The sequence below is a fragment of the Benincasa hispida genome, chromosome 9 (assembly GCF_009727055.1).
Source record: "Benincasa hispida cultivar B227 chromosome 9, ASM972705v1, whole genome shotgun sequence".
Taxonomy (NCBI): Eukaryota; Viridiplantae; Streptophyta; class Magnoliopsida; order Cucurbitales; family Cucurbitaceae; genus Benincasa; species Benincasa hispida.
Genome location: NC_052357.1, coordinates 42,577,307 through 42,599,445, shown reverse-complemented (window position 1 = coordinate 42,599,445; position 22,139 = coordinate 42,577,307). Strand labels below are relative to the sequence as shown.

General features: G+C 32.4%; 1 protein-coding gene across 1 annotated transcript; it reads right to left on the bottom strand.

Annotated features, from left to right (window-relative positions):
• Positions 1-2,333: 2,333 nt before the first annotated feature.
• LOC120085489 (protein PSK SIMULATOR 1) lies at positions 2,334-14,001 on the bottom strand. The gene is made up of 13 exons (XM_039041480.1): positions 13,567-14,001; positions 12,672-13,286; positions 11,769-12,094; positions 11,566-11,658; positions 11,363-11,453; positions 9,359-9,452; positions 8,854-8,951; positions 8,462-8,531; positions 5,152-5,255; positions 3,852-3,968; positions 3,663-3,739; positions 3,278-3,322; positions 2,334-3,187 (listed from the first exon to the last, which is right to left on the bottom strand). The coding sequence occupies exons 2-13, from the start codon at positions 12,993-12,995 to the stop codon at positions 2,668-2,670; spliced, it is 1,959 nt and encodes a 652-aa protein (XP_038897408.1). The 5' UTR covers positions 12,996-13,286; positions 13,567-14,001; the 3' UTR covers positions 2,334-2,667.
• Between the last annotated feature and the right edge of the window lie 8,138 nt (positions 14,002-22,139).

Sequence of the window (22,139 nt, the reverse complement as noted above, 5' to 3'; positions counted from 1 at the left end):
CCCAAATCATCATGATGCTCTAAAGTTCACCATCATTAGTAGCATATACACTAGGGTTCAACGCTGATAATGTCACAATGTTTCAATTGCGTTGTGACACTGTGAGCTCACTAAAAGGTTCTTTTTCTCCTCTTTTAGGTCAAACCATCCCTTTTATCCCCAACCTCGATTTCTCCCCTTTTTCTAGTTTTCACTGTAATATTTCAATTTAAGTTGTATTTACCATTCTTCTTACATCTCGGATGTAACGACCTGACTTTCTAAGACTTATACTAGGCCATTACTATATGCATACAAAAATCTCAAAACGACTCTCTTACAAATTTTAACTAAATCAAAAGAATTTTATTAAATAAATAACTTTTGTAAAATCTAAATAACTGAAAATCTTTGATCGAGGTCCCCCTGAAATATAAGTTTAAAATAAATTTCTTGAAGTTTTATAAATAAAAATTTCAACAAGGGAACTCTAAGTTCAAACATCAAGACTAAATTTAAAAACACTAAAACATGAAAACATGAACGGGAGCATTTCTCTAGTCCCAATGGCATATCACAGATTCCTTTTACCATTCACTAGTACATACTTACCTGAAAAACATAACATAAAAAAAAAAAAATGAATATAAAATACTCAGCAAATAATTCCACTACTAGGGTCAGGCTAAACATCTATGTCCTCTAGATGTCATTTTTTAATGAGACATGCATAGACCTCTACTTTCCATGGGATTAACTAGTGAAATAGTTGAACCCGCTCTACTGTAGATTAGGTGTACCTACAAACCTCTGATGAATCTCGAAGGAAATACAAACCTCTAGTGAAGTCTCGAAGGAGATCACCACCTCTGGTGAATCCCGAAGGAAACACGAAACTCTGGTGAATCCCCACACTTGCATGATTAGATCATTAAAATTGAAAATTTGATGGTCAATTGAACAATGGGGTGGATTCTAACTTTTAGGGTAGACCTTGAAACATTTGAAATTTCCCTTTCAACATTTACAATCCATCTTCACATGTTAATTGATTTCACTCCTTTTTCATTATATTATCATTTGTAATCACAAATTCCGTGTTCCCATGAAATCTGAAGTATAATTAGAGAGACTAATTTGGTTTTCTGTGGTATCTACTCGTCTTATTATTATTACAAGTTTAGCTAGGTTCATAATCGAGCTCAACAACCCTTCGATCATAGAGGCTTATCACCGATAAAATATATAAATGCTATATCAATAATATACCAAAAAATTAAAATGTGTCATATTTTTAAATTATTTTTTTTGTGAAATATTTGTAAATATGATAATCAAATTTGCCACCCATTACAATTATCCTTGAATATAAGGTTTCTCTGACTTTGAATAAATTATGATCTTGCATGGACAAGAAAATCATTAATTACTCTGTAATTTGTTTCCTCAAATTTTATGATGCTGAAATTTTAATCATTGAAAATTATGTAAGATTATTTAAATTTGATATAAAAATGATGTATACCTAACCAATTTACAAATGAATGGTTTAGAATGACTCAGTATACTTTATATGTCTAGTTAGATGGAAATTTTAAGAATATAATGCTAACTTTGTCTCGTGTAACTTATATTTATAATTTTTTTTGGCCAAATATTGCATAAAGAAATTCAATAGAATGATAACGTAACATTTAATTAATCTTCACAATATGAAGTTAATTAAGCTAAATGAAGAGTATCCTAAGATACTTCAAATATAGAGCATATATGATTAATTTTCTTTTGAACTAAACAATATCAATTAAATCATTAGTACGAGTATTGCATAAAAAATTAAAAATTTAAATACTACTTTGATCTTTGTATTTTTAGGTTTCATTCATTTTAGTCCTTATATTTTTAATTTTGATTCATTTTGACCCTTATAATTTCAAATGTTTATTTTAGTCTCTATACTTTCAACTTTAGTTTATAGGGTCATTTTGATCATTCTAGTTACAACTTTGATTCATTTTGATACTGTAATATAGTTGTATTATACCCCTAAACTTTTAGTCATAAAAATTAAATGATCCATGGTACACAATAAACCTGTTTTCAATACAAATATATTCAATAAATTCACTACCTTGAAAACACTTGACAATATGAAGTTGATTACTTTGAAGTGTTTAATTCAGAACTTGAAAGTTCAATAATGTAATTGAAACTTCATAAGGTTTAGCAGACTAGATAGAAATTCTAAAACTACATTTGCAACCAACAAAAAGAGTTCCAAAACCAGAAATTCAAGTCTGATTGAGCAGTAGAGGGAAAGACTTTCTTTGGATTAAAAGAAATATTACAAAGAATAGAGAAGAAAAAGAATCCAAATACCTTTCAATTATTATGAAATAATAAAAGTATTTCTATACACAGAACTGAAAGAAACTATTATCTGAAACCTCTCACAATTTCTACAACTATTTTAAAGCTGTCCTCTGACATGAACATGCTATTACCCTTATATATTTTCACATCCAAAAAGAACAAAGCCTTACAATTTTCCTTCCATCATCTCATAACAACAATCTTCTTCTCCTTCACCATAAACACTACCAAGCACACGAATCGAATCGGAAAATGGCATGTTATACCTTATGCATACACTAGCAGCGATTGTTTTTCTTTCACTTCAATCCAAGATTATGAAAAGCTTCGAATGTTGTCGACTCTATCAATGACGTCCAAAGCTTTCATGCGGTCGATATCAAAATCAATAACCGGGACGGAGTTTGGCCTTCGAAGGGGGAATGGATCTTTTTTGCTTTCATTGGTTGGAGAATGGTTACTGCTTTTACTTAGCCTATGGTGCTTGCTTAACCTGGTTTTTGATGAATCAAATTCCTGACTCTTGCTTATTCCTGGAGTAAGTTTCCTTTTACTCACGTACTGAAGCATCTCCTGGTCTTCTATGGTCAACATCGGAGATGGAGAACTTGGTTTCTGGTTCGATAACTGAATTGTCCGCTGATTTGGAGATCTAATTGGGGATTTAACAGGAGACCTTATTCCAGTATTACAAGCTCTAGCTTGGCTGATTAGATGGTGAAGCCATACCACCAGTTCAAGAATATAAGATTCAGTTTTTTCTTTATCCGCATGATAGAGTGTCTCGATCCTTAGTAACTCATTCTGGCCAGAAGGTTTTCGATTTGCTTCAGCCCTGAAACAACAGATTGCTTGGGTTAGTTAAAGAAAAAACATAGAGGGTGTGCGAATTATGGAACAAGGAAGCAGCATGTTCATAACTCACCCTGTATTTGCCCATTCTCCAACCCAACCAAATCCATGATGAGCCCTGGAGAGCAAGAAGAAAAAAATAAATATCAACCACAAAACATGAGCCGACCACAACCTGCCTTCCAACTGCTATTAGAAACTGAAGTCAAAGAGCATCAAAAGGTTCAGATTGTTTGCCAACAAAACTGGTAATATTTGAACAATCAATATTCCGGCTAAGTACAATTTGCGCATTCTTTTTAATCAATGGAACTAAAAGTACATTCTACTGAAAGGAAATGAATGAAATAAATAACGAAACCCGAGACCTTCCCGAAAACATGTATGAAGCTCAAGAATAAAAGGAACGAGAATAAGAATGAAAATACTTGCTCTATATCAAGAGTAAGCAGTTATACTTGGTAGTGTTGTTAGCAATGGGAACAAGCCAGTGCAAAGTTTTCTCCATCTCGGCTTTGATTTGAGGAATTGTTAGCTTCATAAATAAATTCAGAAAATTAAGAATGGCACAGAGCAAAACCAATTAAAGTAGATTATTTTAACAAAATAGTACAATGAATTTTCTCTTCAGTAAAATTTACAAATACCTCTTCCTTGGGCTGAAATGACTGTAGTTTTGAGCGTAATGCTGACTTTATACTGGGTGGTAGTCCTTGATATAAAGCATCCCTCGTATTAGGAGGTACAGAACTTGAACGCGATACCTAATTTGAAAACATATCCTAATTCAGAATGATTTTGTCTCTCTTTTCTTTAGAAAAACAAAAAACAAAAAAAACTCTAAACCATTCCATTCATAGCTCAATTCAAAACCAGACATCATTGGATAAAGTTTAAATTAAGTCAGTTCATTGTGTCCAAATGTCCTCAGCCATGAAAGCGCTCCACAAGGCATCAATTAATTTTCTCTATGAGCAGGAGGATGACTTTGTTAAGGATAAGGTATCCCTCCGTTAGGATTATTGCATTCTGGGCAATTCATCAATCGAATATGCTTGAGTTTAAAACTTTAAACTGTATCCCAAATTCGAAACTGGGTTTAATCTTTGAAAAATAAAAACTATTGAAACAGAGTGGATCTGAACATAGCTCAATAAATAGGACACAAACTACCATCCAAAAGATTGATGATTTGATACCCAATTTGAAAATGTTGAACTAAAAAGAAAGAAAAAACGGCAAACTTTCTACTCAACGACTTTTTTTCTTTTTTCTTTTTTCTTTTTTCGAGCTCACAAACTTTCTACTCAAGGACTTTTTTTCTTTTTTCCTTTTTCTTTTTTCGAGCTCACAATGTTATAATCTTTGATTTCATTTTACAACTCTAGAAATGATGGGTATCTGTACTAACATTATTCGATCATCATATTGATTTTCTATATTGGTGTTTTATTAATCATTTGGTCAGTCCATCAACTTGATGAGTAAAACTTGCATTGGTATGCATTTCTATGCTCGATTCAATTTAATTGTTCTACATGCAGACACATCGAAGACCGTTCCACTAAAAGCAAACAAACCAGCCCAAACCTCTGCATGCGGAAGAACATTAAGTATTGTAAATCACCTTCCAAAAAAAAAAAAAAAAAAAAACTTCATGTGTTTTCTCTTAATAAGGACTTCTGTAATCATTCTCCCTTTTGCACTACTGCCTATTGAAGTATATTGTGTAATATTCATGTCTTGGATTGGGAGGATCGAATTCCTCCCAGTGAAATTGGTTTCCAAATCATTGAAGATTATTTCAAAACAAAGAGAAAACCCTTCTCCAAAAATGCCTAGGCTACAAGTGGAGTAGATAACAAAATTTGCATCATGTGAAAACAGGCAACAAGAACAAAAACTTGAAAAAAAAACGATTTTGGGAGCTGACGAATCATTACTTACAAGTGTATCAATTTGACTAATAATATTTGCATAATGCAGAGCGAGACCGGCAGTCCCCAACTTTTTGTGGTTACTCTGAGAACCTTTGGTTGGTTTATCATCATCTACAAGATCCCAGAAAAAATATAACATGAGCAAAGAGCACAGCCAATTCAAAATAGAAAGTATGGTGAATCAAATAATAAAACAGACAAATAATTCAACGATAGTTAATAATCCGAACAAAGTCAAAACAATGTTTAGAGGGCATAAAGCAAGAGAATAAGATTACATTGATGCCAAGAAAAGCCTGCTAAAATTTAAGCCCAGAATCTATTTTTAGTAACAAAGGAGAAGTCTTAAAATGCCATTTTAATGAAAATCTAAATAAATTCCCTTCGTACACAATTAGAGCGTGAACCACAAGAAATTTCTTGGAAATGATGAAAAGTGCATGACAAAAGGAATCGGTCAAAATTTGGAGGATAGATTTTCTAATCTTGGGGTTGCAAACAATGTTCTTTTTTTTAAAAAATAAGAAACAGAGATATATTCATAAAAAAGGAGAGGAAGTACAGCTAAAGGGCAGGGGGAAGAGGGAACCCCCTCCCAAGAGGGAACTATACAAGGGCTGTAATTACAAAAGTGTGGTGTAAATTTGTGCACCACCTAGAGGCTGTATTCTGAACACAATCCAAGAATGAATCAAGAGAATTAAACTCATCTTCAAAGGTTCTAGACTTACGTGTTGCAAACAATGTTTTGAAAGCTATTAAGGCTTACGCGTAGCCTCGAGACTTACGTGTTCACTAAACCATAAGAGGCTTGCATCTCTCATGGAAGAGGCTTACGTCTTTATGAAAATGCATTGAGACTTAAAATCCCTACGTCTCTTTCCCTTTTGTTTCATTTATATGAAATATTTCTTCTCTTAAAAAAATTTCTATATCTCGTCTAATGAGTTATCATTTGTTTCATTTATATGAAATATTTCTTCTCTTAAAAAAATCTCTCTGTCTCATCTAATGATTAAAAAGATAACGATGATTTTCCTAGTTCTTCAAAAATATTAAGGTTTGAGTTGTGACAATACAAACTAGGACTACCTTTACTGTTGTGACTTTGAAGATATTGAAGGCAAATTTTGAAGCATAAATCAATCCTATTAATGATAATAATAGTAGTGACAATATTGATATCCTTTAGAATTTTTTATTAAGTGAAAATTGTGGGGTGAATTTTCTTTTCACACTTTTATATGACCATCATGTTTGGTTGTACTTGGTTATATCAATTTAGGATTTGTAAAAAAAAATTAATTCGCTATTTGAAGCTTACACTTCATACCGTCTCCATGCTTACATCTCGCCTCTATAAGAGGAAAAGCCTCAAGACATTGGAGGAAAATATTGAACTCATTACTCCTGAAAAGTTCAATGTTTCCAGCCAAGCATTCCTCCCATGATCTGGAGGAAATAACTCGGGTTCTTCCCTACTAACGCTGATAACCAAATCCTCATCTAGATCTAAACATTCCTTCCATGATCTAAAGGCTGAGCAAGGAGAAAACCCATGTGCCACCCTGCCAAGCTACCTCAAGGACCTAAATAACCTCCAAGGAAGCCCAGATGAGCACCACCCTTGGCCCCCAAGCCCACTCGACTTGTCCAACCTATGTTGCTCCCTTGAAACCCAGTGTTTACTCTAAGGCCTGCTGGACCAAGCTCCCTAAACCCTAGAACCTATTTCCACTCGTTTTTAAGAATGTTTATTTATTATTGACTTGACTTTTCATATTTGGGCTTTTATTCGTCTTGTAAAAGCATATGCCAAAGCTTTTCAAGCTTTAACCCAAACTCTATATTTTAATTAATTTTACTCGGTTTCAAATGTACTTAGTGTTAATAATTTCTTTTTTTTTAAAAAAAAAAAAAAAAAGCTCTATGACAAAATGGTGTGTCGTTTATTCATGGAGCCAAGTGCTATGTGATGTAAATATTGTGAGCAAGTATGGACCACACCTTTTTGAGTGGATTTCAGATGGTAGGTAGGGTTTTGGGCCTCTGACAAGCACCTCTTAGCAACACTCCCTTTGTTCTCTATGTTTATTAATTGATTGATTGGGGATGGTTCAAATACCTATTCTGGGAGGATTTTTAGATGGGGGATGAGCCCCTTGGTGCGTTGCTTCTACAGCTTTACCATTTGTCAAATAAGAGGATACATTCAATAGCCTCTAAGAATTCCTAGTTTCTAACTAGTTGATCTGTTATGGGAGAAGATGCTCCCAAATTTGGGTCCCCAATCCAGTTGAGAGTTTCTCTTGTAGTTCATTTTCCCATATCCTTTACTCCCTTTCTCCCTCCCAAGGTGCCTCAGAATTTTCCTCTGAAGGTTAAAATTCATATGAAAGTGAAATTCTTCCCCTAGTGAGTTCGAAATGGGAGGGTGAACACTCAAAATCACATCCAGAGACATTGTTCTTTTGTTTTTCACCCACAATGATGCATTGCAGGCAGCTCGCAGAGTACCTTGATCGTTCATTGTGAGATTGCCAGTTTGCTTTCTTCTTTTGGAGTTGGTTTTGCAGGACTTCAAGGGTTGTTTTGACTCAAAATAAAGTTTGATGTTCTATGACCGAGGAGGTACTAACAGAGCCAAGAAATCTTTGAAGGAGCTTTGGGAGTCGGTTAAGTTTTATTCTTTTTTATGGACTTTCGTTAGTTGGACATTTTGTAATTCCGAACTTGGTCTCATTCTTTTGAATTGTCACTCTTGTAGCTGGTGTTATAGCTCCTTTAGATGGGCTTGTTTTGTTTTATCATGGCCTTGTACATTCCTCCATTTTTCTTGATGAAAGCTTAGCTTCTTATTGAAATAAATAAAATAAAATCTGATTTGTTTTAGCTTTCGAAGGGACTTGTTAATGTGTCATTTTTCTCCCTCAAATACAAACAACTAAAAGTGAAATTATAGGCCACTTATCATGAAAATTACTTAAGCCTGAACCAACTACTTACCTGCATCCTTCCCCAGTCATTTTATTTTTGACAGATCCTACAAACTCCTTAATTAATTACTAATATACCCTTAGTACCCTAATTCCTCACTTCTCCATTGAAGTTCATGTCAAAATAAACATGGCCTCCACACCTACCTTCACTTATTAAGAAAAAAAGCACGGGTAGCATTTGCTAAATTACCAACATGTTATTCACCAGTTGTCAACAAAAAAAAACGAAAAAAGAAAGAAATATGGAAGGAAAAAACGAAAGAAATCTGAAGAAAAGAAAGAAAGAAAGAAAAGTTATTCATCGTTTTAAATGCGTACCAGCACTACCAAAGGCTTCATGAATCTCCAAGTGTAAGTAATGCACTATGTCCACAAGCTTCTCCATCACCTGCGAATACATGATATTCTCTTACTGTTCCTATGATCCCATCACACTGGAATAAAAGCACCTTAATGTTTGCAAGTACATGTGCTGGTAATTTTCCAACGAATGATTCTTTTATGGTAACGTCTACTTAAGAAGACAAAGGTTGATTCTATCTTATTATTATTATTGTTGTTGTTGTTATTATTATTATTATTATTATTTTGGGATAGAAAACATTTCATTGATTATATGAAATTATACAAAAAGGGGGCGTTGATCCCATCCAAGAAAAATCCATTTGATCCCAAAAACAGTTTTATAAAGAGTTATAACCATTTGCTACCTCTTCCAGTATCCTGGCCCAGAGAGATCTCTTCTTCAAACTTCGGACATGCTTCTTTTGGTTCTTTAACTCGGCCTTTAATATTGAAATGCTATCTCCTGTATGCCAAAGAAATATTCAACAAAGTGAGCAAACTTGGAGAAATGCAAGTTCATAATTTCACAAAACTACAATTAACTACAGGTCATTTTACCTCAAACACACACACACTTCGAGAGATAAAATACTGTAAAAAGCCTAAACGACAGACCAGCCTCTGGGACATTTTATATCAGCCAACCCAATAGAAATTAAGATTCAGAAGACTATAGCGTCAATACCCTTTTTTTTTCATTTTTTTGATAAGAAACTATATAAACATGAGAACTACTATCCCAGTACCCCAATTTTTTTCTGAAGTTTGACATCATAGCCTTCAACTAGAAAACTGCTATGGTGCTATAGGCCATGCAAGAAATGATCTTCAATTATAAGAGAGCCCAACATAATTGAAGTCAATAGTTACCTCTTTGAGCGGTGTTGGAGTTATCCTCTTCTTGAAGCTTGCGCCGGTAATCTTGTTCAAATCTGTCTAAGGCTTGTAACTCATGATAAAGTTCCTACAAACAAAAAATATTTTGCAAATTTTTTAAGTAACATAAGAAAGGATAGCAAATTCCATTATTTACCTTGGAAATGGAACGTTCAAAAGTTCAATTACGTTGTAAAAGACCAGAGTTAAGGCTACAAGTTGATGATTTTATAAGCTTTGAAATCAGGAACAACTTTACGAAGGTATTGGGTATATGTACATCTTTCTTCCTGTAACTGGTGGTGGTGGTGGTGGGTGGGGGTGGGGGTGTGTGAGATTTCCACCAGAGGTGAGTAGCCTTAAACATATGTTTCAAAGAACCCTGAAGGCTGTTCCTGACTCGGCCAGGGGAGACACTAACCATCTCTCCTTTAATCTAAATACGTGGAAGTCATTATGTAAGCAGCAATGAGAAACTAGATGTATATTCACATAAGACAATTTTTCTGCATTAGCCAATGTTATTGACCACTGCATTTAAGCGTTTTAGCAAAGTAAACAAGGAAATAACATCACTAAAGAAAGAAAATTTTCAAAGCCTACGTACAAATTAAAACAAACAACATCCAGAAAGCAATTAAAACTAATTACTTAATATTACAGAAAATTGGGTTTTTACAATTTAAAATCTCTTGTATATAAGAAAATTGGATACAAAGAAGGACCCAAATCCGTTCTTTTACACCAAAACTACTCAACCCAACCCTCAATCAATATTATAAAAACATTAGTTTTACAGCACAATAACGAAGAAAACTTCTAAAGTAAAGGTTTAAAACAGAAAATTCAATACCATACAAGAACTAAATTATGAATTATGCTAAAAGCGGATGTAAACAAAAGTTCATCACGTACAATTAACTCATGACATTCAGTCATGTAGAATAAAAAACAACCTCAACCGGTAATAAAGATACAATGGTCATGCCCGAAAAAGGTACTCGGAGACCAGGAAGGTTTCTAACTTATTAGAAAACAATGAACAGGCTAATCTGTATTGCACAGGAGAACAGGTTAGTCTTAAATATGTGTAAAAGCCTGATAATAATTAGAACTTACTTAAGATCCTCACTAGAAATGATTTAGAAGGATCATAAAATGAAATTTCACAGTTAAAAAAATAAATAAAAGACAAGCATCAAAGTCAAAAAGAGAGACTTGAAGTAGGTAGGCAAACCATGAGATGCTGACATGCTTGCACCAGTATAGAGAACCTAACTATGCCGTATTCTACAGAAACATAGAGCGAGATAGAGCAAAATACTATAACAGTAACCCATTTTTCTTAGCATTTTCAATTTCCAGTGGAAGTAATATTCTTACTTATTTAATGGCTTTCCAAAGTGTAGGAACATGGTCCTTAGCACGTTACATATTGCAACAATCCCATGAAAGGATATGTAATAAGGAATATGCTATAAACACTGAGAATACACAAAGAAACACTATCATATCGACCAGTCAAACTGTTGCACATTCAACCATGAACAAACCAACAAGCAAACCTCATGCAATTTTAATGAGAAACACCAGATAGTTCAGTACTAGATGGCAAGATGCTATCAACGGCCTACTCATACTTTTAATACAAAGAATGAGGTGGAGTAGACAAATCGGCTGTGAATCAAATAGTAAAGAAATCTGAACCAAATAAGGATTGGAACCAAAATGCAACAAATAAACAAGCACACACTGATATCAATATCAGCTGTCATGCATGTCTGTAATAGTGACTTTTCCCACCAGTGGAAATTTGTTCAGTTAGAACATATCACAAGATATTAAGTCCCAAACAATATTTTAAATAACTCGATACAACTATCTGTTAGAGCCCGTAAAGAATTTAATGATAATTGATAACTATTGACACAAAGCTGCAACAAGTACAAGAGAAAGAAGAGAATATATATTTACAATAGGAAACCTATAAATACTCACTGCTGTGTAGTGTACATATGTCATCATCTGCTGCATCACTGCCTCAGCATCGTCCTTCAATTGCTTTTGTTGTGTAACTTCTGAACCTAACCTGAGTATAAAACAACAAAAGACGACGCAGAAACAATTACAATTTACAAGTCCAAGAATATTAAGATTTAGAAATCAGGAAAATGGGAGGCTAGCGTTCCATCAGACATTACTTTTCAAAATAGCGGTGCAAATTGTGCCACTGAGGATCTTTGCATCGATTGCCAAAGCGAATCACTTCACAAGTGAAAACTTTCAGTTCTTCTCTGCCAGAATTCATAGAAGAGAATTATTCTTTTCACAGCTTTGACTTCTAACAACTATCCAGACAATATAATAGTATACTGAACTAAGAAAATTTTACTAAACTATCCACCTCTTGTCTGCTGCTGCAATTCTCAAGAGTTCATCCATGTCTCTTGATATTAAATTTTGGACCCCTTCTGACGGAAGCACTTCCTCCTTTAAAACTCTGATATTACGTTTTGAGAGGGATTGCATTAGACTAGAACCCTTCACAATGGTGTTGGCAACTTCAAAAGCTAAGATTGAAATTTTGTTCCCTTTTGTTGCCACCCCCGAGGTGAAACCACCGCCAATGTTTAAACTTGTCACACTACTACCAAGTGTATCTAAAACATCAACAGCCTTTCCAAGCCCAACAGTACCTGCTCTGCCTATAAGAGAGCTCATTTCTGAAACCTATATTACAAAATGAAATTTTTTTGAGTTGACAGAGAAAAAATGATGAGATAATGTTGATTTTTGAACTACCAGATTTTGGTTCCCTAGAAGACCAAAAAAATAGGTTCAAATATAAAACTTACACACAAAGAAACTCGGTGAACTCCCTCTTCTGGTAATTTGAAAATTACAAAGTTCATATTTCATGGGCATGCAATGTTTCAGAAGAAAGAAAACACTTGGTAGTGTAAGTGGGTATCAGCACAATTAAGCAATTCCTATGAACCCTGAAACATCAATGCGTCGCCCTCTTACAGAATGCTATTCCCAAGGATACTTGGCTTTATCTTCTCTTGATAAGAAGTGTGGCTCAATTTCATGGGGAAAAATCTAATGAAAAATATCTTATATAAAGAAGAAACTCTGTGAAAATGTGAAGCTCTTTGTAATCATTTTATGAACAAAGATGCAAGAGTCAGTCGAATACAAATATTTTTGCTCATCTGTAAATAGAACTTCATACAAATTATTTATACTGTTCCACTACTTACAAGAAGAGGTTGCATAGTTGCAAGTAAAACCTAAGTGCTTTTACCTTAGCAACAGCTTGTCTGGACTTGGTTGATCTAGATTTCTGAGATAATGTTCTAGATAAGCGAGGAATTCCATCATTGATATCATCCAGTCCATATGGAACCACATTCACCTCAGGGAACGAAAACGGTTCTCGCAGCGACTTATTATCATCAACAGTAGACGGCGTGGAGTCACTAATTTTCAAGGGCAGTCCACGAGGCTGATAAACCATCCCCGACTCATTGTTAGAATAACCATTTGCATGCGTGAAACCCCCTTCACCAGTATGGCCACCAATATCATCTGAAGTGGTTCTTCTTGTTCTCGAACAAACTCCACCCATTGTATACAAAAACAAATTATATTTCTCCTGCGTCCACAATTTCCATAAAAAGGCAAATATTTGCCTCTTTATCTCTAGAGATGAAACTAGTCCTCACTGAAGCAGAAAACTAAATATCCGCACAGAAATCCTGCCTCAATTAATTTTTATAAAGTTGACCGTTTCCAAACTGAACTTCTGCAAACATTGACAATCTAAACCGCAAAACTGAAAACCCCTGATGAACCCAATTACCACAAAACATATCTGGACAAATTTTGAAGCTCCAACCCATCCACCATAGGCATTCAACTGTGAATCGAAACACAAACAACAGAGTACAAAGATCAAGAATTAAAATAAATACATAGAGGAGCAAAATAGGAAGCCTTCACCAAAACCCATATTTCAAAAAGCGATATCTAATCCTCAAAACAACAAAAAGCAACAAACACAATCATTAAAATGAAAAATCAGCACTAAAGCAAGTCAAGTAAAGTCATGGCAAAGATCTACACCACAGCTCATAGAAAAAAGGGTAAAATCAGTAAATTCAGCAAGTTTTAAAGGCATAGAGACAAAAGAGACAAACCAGCAAACAATTGGCAGGCGTAGAGATGGATCTATAAGAAAACCCAGATTGAAACTCTGCCGGTCCACTGAAACAAACACCAAAAACATGCGATGAAAATCAAAGGGTATGTAGAAACGATGATGTTGAGCGATTTAGAGTGATGAATCAGGTGAAAAGGATTATAGAGAGAGAAAGAGAGAAGGAGGGGGGGAAAGTCCAAAGAGAAAGAAAATGAGAGACTATAAATGAAGGGAAATGAAAATGGAAGAAAACCCAGTTGAGAGACAAAGTCAGGGAAGGCAGCTTTCAGAAAATGAAAAAGGAAGTAGAAGTCTGAAGTCTATAAAATGGGGTTAGTGATAGAAGAAGCCATGGTTGAAGGGAAGCGGGTCTGGTCAAAGCCCCATGAAGCTTACCCAGCCTCCATTGCTTACTAATTCCAAAAGAAAAAATAAAAATATATATTTCTTTGCTCTCTTTCTTCTTTAAAACTCCTCAATCCCTCACTTCGGTGGACTTCTCTCTCTTATTCCATCAAACTCTACCATTCTCGTCTATGGCGCGTGTTCTACACGTGGCTTATTCCCATTTTCCCACCTTCAATTTTTTTAAAATCTCAATTCATCATTTCAATATAGTTTCTATTTGATTTTTAAATTTCGAGTTTATCTTTCATTTGATTTCTATATTTTAAAAATGTTGTACGAGTTTTGAATTTAATTTTTGTTTAATTAAATATTTTAAAATATTATACGAGTTTTGAATTTAGTTTTTATTTAATTTTTAAATTTTATATTTTGCAACTTTGTCTTTGAAATACTCATTTTGATATTTGATGTTAATTTTTAGTTAACTAACTAAAAATAATTAGGATGTAAAATTTTTTAATTATTTTTAATAGGGATAAAAAGTTAAGAGGAAACTAATTTAATTTTAGAAATATCAATTTATATCTCTGAATTTGGAAACGTATCAATTTAATTAATAATCGTATTCATCTAAATCCTAAACTTTGGGAATGGTATCAATTTAAACCTCAAACTAATAATTGTATCAATTTAAACCCTGAAATTTCATAAGTACATCAATTTAAACCCTAAACTTTTATAAGTATATTAATTTATATTTTCCTTCAAATTTAGTTTGAAAAATATCATGTAAAACATAGGTCTCGTTTGATAATCATTTGATTTTTTGTTTTTGTCTTTTAAAATTAAGCTTATTTCATATACATTTCTTATAATGATTTGCATCTTTCTTAAGCACAATGGTTGAATTCTTAGCCAAATTCCAAAACCAAAACTCCTTTTTGAAAACTACATTTTTTAGTTCTCAAAATTTGACTTCGTTTTTTAAATTATTGGTGAAAAGTAGATAACAATAGAAGAAGTTTGTAGGTGAAAGTAGTGTTCATAAACTTATTTTTCAAAAACAAAAACCAAAAACAAAATGATTACCAACCGGGACCTTAATTTTTTCAATTAAACTTATAAATTGTTATAAGTGAATTCGATTTAAAATCTTTATAAGGAATATATTTGAAAATTGTCAATGTATAAAGGGTAATTGTAATGGATAGCATTTCTAGGGATAATAATCAAGTGTACAAAGAACATTTTTTAAAAAAAAATTGCAAATATAACAAAGTCTATCAACGATAGATTTCTATAATTGATAGACTCTTACCAGCGATATGATCTATCATTGATAACCTCATATTAGTGGTATGATCTATTACTGATAGACTATCTAAATTTTGTCATATTTATAATTTTTTTTTACATTATGTTATGTTTGTTAATACTTTAGGTCTGATTGTTATATTTGCAACTATTTTTATACATGTATAGATTTCTTCAAATATTTATTTAATAAGATCGCAATTATAATTTGAGGGGATGATTTTCAAATAAATCTTAATTAAGAGTCTAAATTGATTTGGTTATGTGAGTTTGGAGATTTAATTGATAAATTTACAAGTCTCACAAGATGTTTATCCAAATAAAACATAACGAATGGTTTAAATTGATACACTTACGAAAGTTTAGGGTTTAAATTGATAAACTTATGAAAATTCAGAGTTTAAATTGGTACAATGTTTAGTTTAGGGTCTAAATTGATACAATCATAAAGTTTAGTGTTTAAATTGATACAAAATTGATACAACTCCCGAAATTCAGGAGTATAAATTGATATTTGCCTTTAATTTTATTATTTTATATTAATAAAATAGACATTGATACCAATATTTGAAAATTGACCGAATTGAAAACAAAGCTCGAAACTTAATAGTAAAGTTGTAATATTTTGAAACTTTAGGACCAAATAAAAATTAAACTTAAAGTTTAGGGGTAAAAGCATAACATTAAAAATCAGTGATCAAATAGAAACTAAACCCAAAATGTAAGAACCAAAGAATTTTTCTCAATTTCTTTTAATTTTGAACTTTAAAAAATATAGTACATGTGATTCACTTATGCTCATTTTGGTCATCTTAAAAAAAAAAAATTTGAATAATTTCATTTTTTTTTTTTTTTTTTTGTCTTTTGGGCCAAAATATTCATATTGTTTTTATTCAAATATCAATATCGTATTTAATAGCAATGTTTAAATGTGGCCACCTTGAATTTATTTATATGTGTATAATGACTTTAGTATAGTTCCACTCTATAGAAATAATGGGTTGAACTGAAAAAGATAATGTTCAAATATAGGTGTTTTTTTAATTTAAGAACAATTTAGTTTCTAAAATATTTAAATAACTATTTATAAGTGAAAAAAATGTTTATAAAATCGACCCTTAATATTTAAAAAAAATTGTAAAATTGAATTTTCAAATAGATTTTTTTAAATTAATTAATTAATTAATTTTTATTTATTTATTTATTTATTTATTTATTATTATTATTATTATTATTTTACATCTCAAGGAGACAGATTTCCATTTAAAATAAGATTAAGGTAAAAAAAAGGGGTAACAAATTTCTCTCATTTTCATTTAGGTCTGATATTTGAGCAAATTGTCTAACTTGCCCGTTGGGCCCAAATTTTTTAAATTTTTTAAACTTCTCAGCTTCTTGATACAAATGTTAAATAGTTTAGAATATGTTTAGTATTTTGGATATTCGACAGTAATTTTATTAATTTCGATGTAAATTTCTTATTTTCCAAATTTATCCTTTCTAAGCATATTAAATAAAGATCTTTTTATCATTTTACTAAGGTGTATGACGCTTGATAACTCAATTGTACATAACTGATTTTTGAATTTGAATTTAAGAATTATATTTTTCCTTTGTGTTGATGATGGAGATTCATCACACGTCCTTTCTGTAATTCTTGATTATAAGTTGCATGTTTAAGCATTCAAATAAGATTTTAATCAACTTGTTTTGTGGAGTGTTCAAATCTTGAATGGGGAAGTAGTTCTCCTTATTTCATGGTCTTCGATCACAAAGTAACCTTCTATAGCTCTCCTTAGAGTTGGGCCAATTAATTTTGGGTTTTTTTTTTTAAAAAAAAAAATTATCATTAGGCTTTAACAATGAGTTACTAACTTTTAAATTGCTAGAGTTTTAAAATTAAAAAAAATGATTCTAAAAACATTCAAAATCAAAGTGATTGTCTATTAATCATTTAGGAGGTGATTTATGTTAGGTTATTGTGTGTTGTTGTTCTTTTTATAAAAGACTATCGTTTCATTTTATTTTTCTTTAGAAAAAATCTCCTCCTATTTCACTTTATTTTGTTCTAAAAATTTTAGAAAATTTGTATATTTCTTTTTAAAATTGTGGTCCATTTTTATCTTTATTTCTTGCTAAAGTCTTTTTATAGTGTTTACCTTTAATTTTATTATATTTTTAAAATATTATTTTTATCATTCTTTCTCTCTCCAATGTTTGTTTAGGAAATCCCTTCAATGGTTTTTTAACCTGAAGTAGTTTTTCATTTTTAAACTTTTATTTCTTCCTATATAATTTTCGCTGCCACTAATTTTTTTTTGGACTGTTTTAAATATAGAAAAATGAATAAAAATATTTACAAAATATAGTAAAATTTCAGAATCTATCAATGATAGACACTGATAACTACTGATAGACTTCTATCGGTGTTTATCAATGACATTGATAGACATTAATAGAAGTCTATCAGTGACCATCAATGTCTATCATTGATAGATTATGAAATTTTACTATATGTTGGAAATATTTTCAGCAATTTTATTATTTGAAATAATTTTCCTTTCTTCAATCTCAAATATATATATATTCTAAACTATCTTTGAAAATAAATCGTAATTATTTAGAAATACTTTTAATTAAATTGAAGTCATTTATATAAGTATGAAGTCAAATAATAACATGGTTTATAACACTTTCACAAAATTAATTATAATTAAATACTTTAGTTCAAAACACTTATTCTAAAAGTCAATTCCAAACATGGTTTTAAGTCATTAATTTTTTTAGTAGAGGGTTGCGAGTGCCCGATGACCATAACCTCTAGCTCGCTTTCCTCTAATCTGGTATCAATCTCATCCAATCTAACCTACGTATACTACAACAAAGACGAGTTTTCATGACTTAAAAATTTGTCATTACCACTTTTCGTGGCTCTTTCTTTTAGTCCTTGAATCCATCATCAAAGTGTGTATAGATGACAAGTGAAAAATCTGTCATAATTGGTTGTTTTATGACTTTTAAATTCAGTCAACAATAATAATTTAGTGATATTAATTACCTATCATGGTAACATTTCCTATAACAATTTCTCATTATCAATAAAATGACTCAAAAATTGACTTTTTCTATCAATTAAACATTTATCTTGACAATGAAGATCCATCACAAAAACGTTAACAATGACACATTTACAGTGTCAATAATGCCTTAATTGTGACATTGTCAAAACGCCATTGAATTACGTTAATTGATACTTATTTATAGTGATTATAGTCTGATTGATGACAATATTTCAATATTATATAACTACACCTCATGACAAATGTCAAAAGAATGTTTTTAATATTGGATGACTATTTGTTTCATACCTATTATTCCACTTATAATTCCTTCAATTTTTTACACAAAAAATGTATACAAATATAAATATGAACTTTCATATACAACAATAGAGTTTGTAATGTTAATACAAAAAAACTATATACAACAAAACCAGTAACCAAACTTTGATTAAGTCATTTACAAATCTAGTAATTACAACTAATTTGATGCTATTGTCACAAAAAAAAAAAAAACATATATAAATAATTTACTTGATGGGTTTCCTTGCTTCAATAACTTGTGCAAAGACCTAAGTAAATAAAATATCCATATTATAATTTAAGTCAATACAATAATGTCAATAATAATAACAATATACATAGGTCAGATATACATTGATCTTGATATTCACATTCTACATCAATTTGTTGACTACATTTCACTCAAAATCTCACTTTAACTTAGCTCACTTAAACGATAATATGATGTCTTAATTTTCTAAATTATAGTTAAAATTTAGTTACGTGAGGCATTACTGGTATATTTTTCCTTCATATTCCCAATCATCTTCATGGTTGAAAAAGTCAACTACAACTAATTTTCTTTTTAATAACAATTCGTACAAGTCATAGATTGATGATACTAAATAATAGTCATAAAAGTCCAGAAATTCTACAAAAAAATTTGCTTCCCACAAACAAAGATTCGTTTGATTATAGTCATTAGTTATTGACACAAGAAAACTATCACAGTAGTAAAAAAAGTTAGAAATTTTTCATTTTTTCTCACCTAAATCGCACACTTCTCGTTTTTCTACATTTAGTGACACATTTTTTCGGTCATAAATTTGTGACACAAAAAAACTTTCATGAATTTTGAAAATTTTGGAAAACTCCGTGTTTTTCTACCAAAAACGCGAGAAATGAGCTTTTATGTCCGTTTTTTCACTCTCCCCTTTATATGTGCTACTGTTCATATGTCATGGATTGTATATTTTGTTGTAGTAGTAAGAGATCCTTGCACCGATGTGGTGTCAAGCCTACTATACTCTGATGATTAAGATAGTACTAAGAGTGGCAAATTAAGCTAAGCACAACAAGAAGTAAGGCCATATTTCTCTTTTTTTTTTTAGATCATCTCTCTCCCCTTTTAAGGTGGTTAAATGAGGTTATTTATAAGCCAGTCCTCTGACACATGCTTACAGTTACATGTAACTGAAGGAACTCTTATACAAGAGTACCTCTAGCGAAAGCGGATCTTTCCAAAAGCATTATGACAGAATTATTACATTTACATTCACACATACAGATATATCATAATACTAAATTACTGTCATGCTTAGAGATAAATAAACAGGAGAACAAGTAAACTTACTAGTTGAAGACTCTCTTCACTGCAAATCTCGCTTTCGCTAGAACGGCAAGCTGTCGTCCAGCAACACCCAATCATCTACCACGAATAGTCTCCACACAAACAGATGAAGAAAAGGGACGACACGACCATATGGAATCCTCAGTATTCTCGGAGTGAGAATCCAAAAAGCGGGCTTTGTTCGGATTTGGTAAAGAAGAGGAGGAAAAGAGATCGTATACAACGATCAAGCAAGTGGGAGAAAGACTCGTCTATCGTATAGACAAAATGCTTGATCGTTTAGGTGAAGTATACGATCGTGTAGGAAAAGCTAAGCAATCGTCTATACGATCATTTAGTAAAGCTCGGGCGCTAAACAATCGCTTAGTAAAAGATAAGCGATCGTTTAATAAGTAGCGTGCACGGGTGTAAGCTATCGTTCAGTAAATAACACTATCATATAGGCTCTGATTTACTAAGCAATGACTCTCTAGAATCACAATACACCGTGAGCTATTTAAGTGTCTCAAAACGATTCTTCATCTTACTCATCAGTTACGAAAACAAAAGAGATGTTGACCAATTATCCCATAACTGTCCAATTAATAAATAATAAATATAATCACATTATATTCATAACCTATGGTTTAATATCATATATTAACCATAGCATTTTTCCTCCGCCAGATATAAATCATATTTATATCCAATTTCCTCCAAATTAATATATCTCATACATAAAGTCAATTATATCATATATAATTAACTAGTTCAATTATATCATATATATAATCGAACGTCCTCTTGTCAATTTGAACATTTCAAACTGACCAAAAAACTTATTCTCAATTTATATCCAAGCTACTAAGGGGACCTTATGGACCTATGGCTCGAAGCTTCAACTGTACACGAATAACTGACCAAACTCTTTAGTCCCGATATCCACCATTCGTTAACTGTCAGGCATTCCACTAAAGATCGACAACTGAACTCTTCTAACCACAAATATATTTCTATGTTCATCGGATATAACCAATCATTAGTACGATGACCCTTCACAGATGCTTGTAAGTACATCTGGACCAATTTATCGTTTTGTCTCTATAGTTACATCTTACTTCTTAAGTACCACTGATCCCTCTAATGAATAATACAATATAGTCCTATTATGTGTGAACACCAATCGGGCTATGAGAAGGTGTGTGGCGCCACATCGTTCAAGTCCCGAAATAAACCCTTAAGGGAGCAATCTATCTACTTACCCCTGCTTTGGGGAAGGAGTGGACTCCATCTTGTGTAACTGAGTTCCTAGCTTCCAAATCAGACGAATCCTCAAAGTGGTAGGTTTGAGTCGGCGCTCTGGCCACTCGCACCCAAGCAATCAAAGGACCTCTATCAATGGCAGAGTTCCCAACTCACTCAAGATTGAGGTCATGTTACCTATGGTCATCCTAGTGACGTGAAGTTTTTGTCATGAACGGAGTTATATGACGAGACGTTAACACTTCATGGTCAAGTGAACTCTTTATATAGGACGCACTTGCTCGAATGTCCCCTACACGAATGATCAAGATCAAACCATCTGTGACAAGTCACAACACTTATAACTATTCCACAAAGTGGGCCGCATCCGTAGTGTTACTAGGATAAGGTTTCCCTCCTATATCTATACACTGTAGACCATTTTGGTTATCACTTAAAACATGATCCACTTGTATGTCACTACATACATGCTTAAGTTACATAAAGACAACTAGGGATTTTAAGTTTATTGGTTTATGGTAAAGCAAAGAAAACATCCAAATGTAGAAAGTCAAGAAGTGAAGTAAATATCATATATTATACATCACAAGCGTTCATACAAACTGTTTATAAACTACAGGACACAAGACTTTAGGGCATTAACCCCACTTGTCCTAAAGCGAAGTGGGGTGTACAACAACAAGTACAAAACAATAACCAAGCATAAAAACCCAGTACAATAAAATCTCCCACTTGCCATAGTCTAGCCACGGGCAGTCCTGTAGACCCATGCTCTGAAAGTGACCCTCAAATACTGTAGTCGTGAGAGCCTTCATAAACGGATCAACAACATTGTGCTCTGAGGCGATCTTTGTGACGATCACGTCTCCACGATCACTATCTCACAGATTAGATGATACTTTCGCTCTATGTGTTTGCTGTGCCTGTGACTCCTGGGCTCCTTAGAGTTCGCCACAACAACACTATTGTCACAAT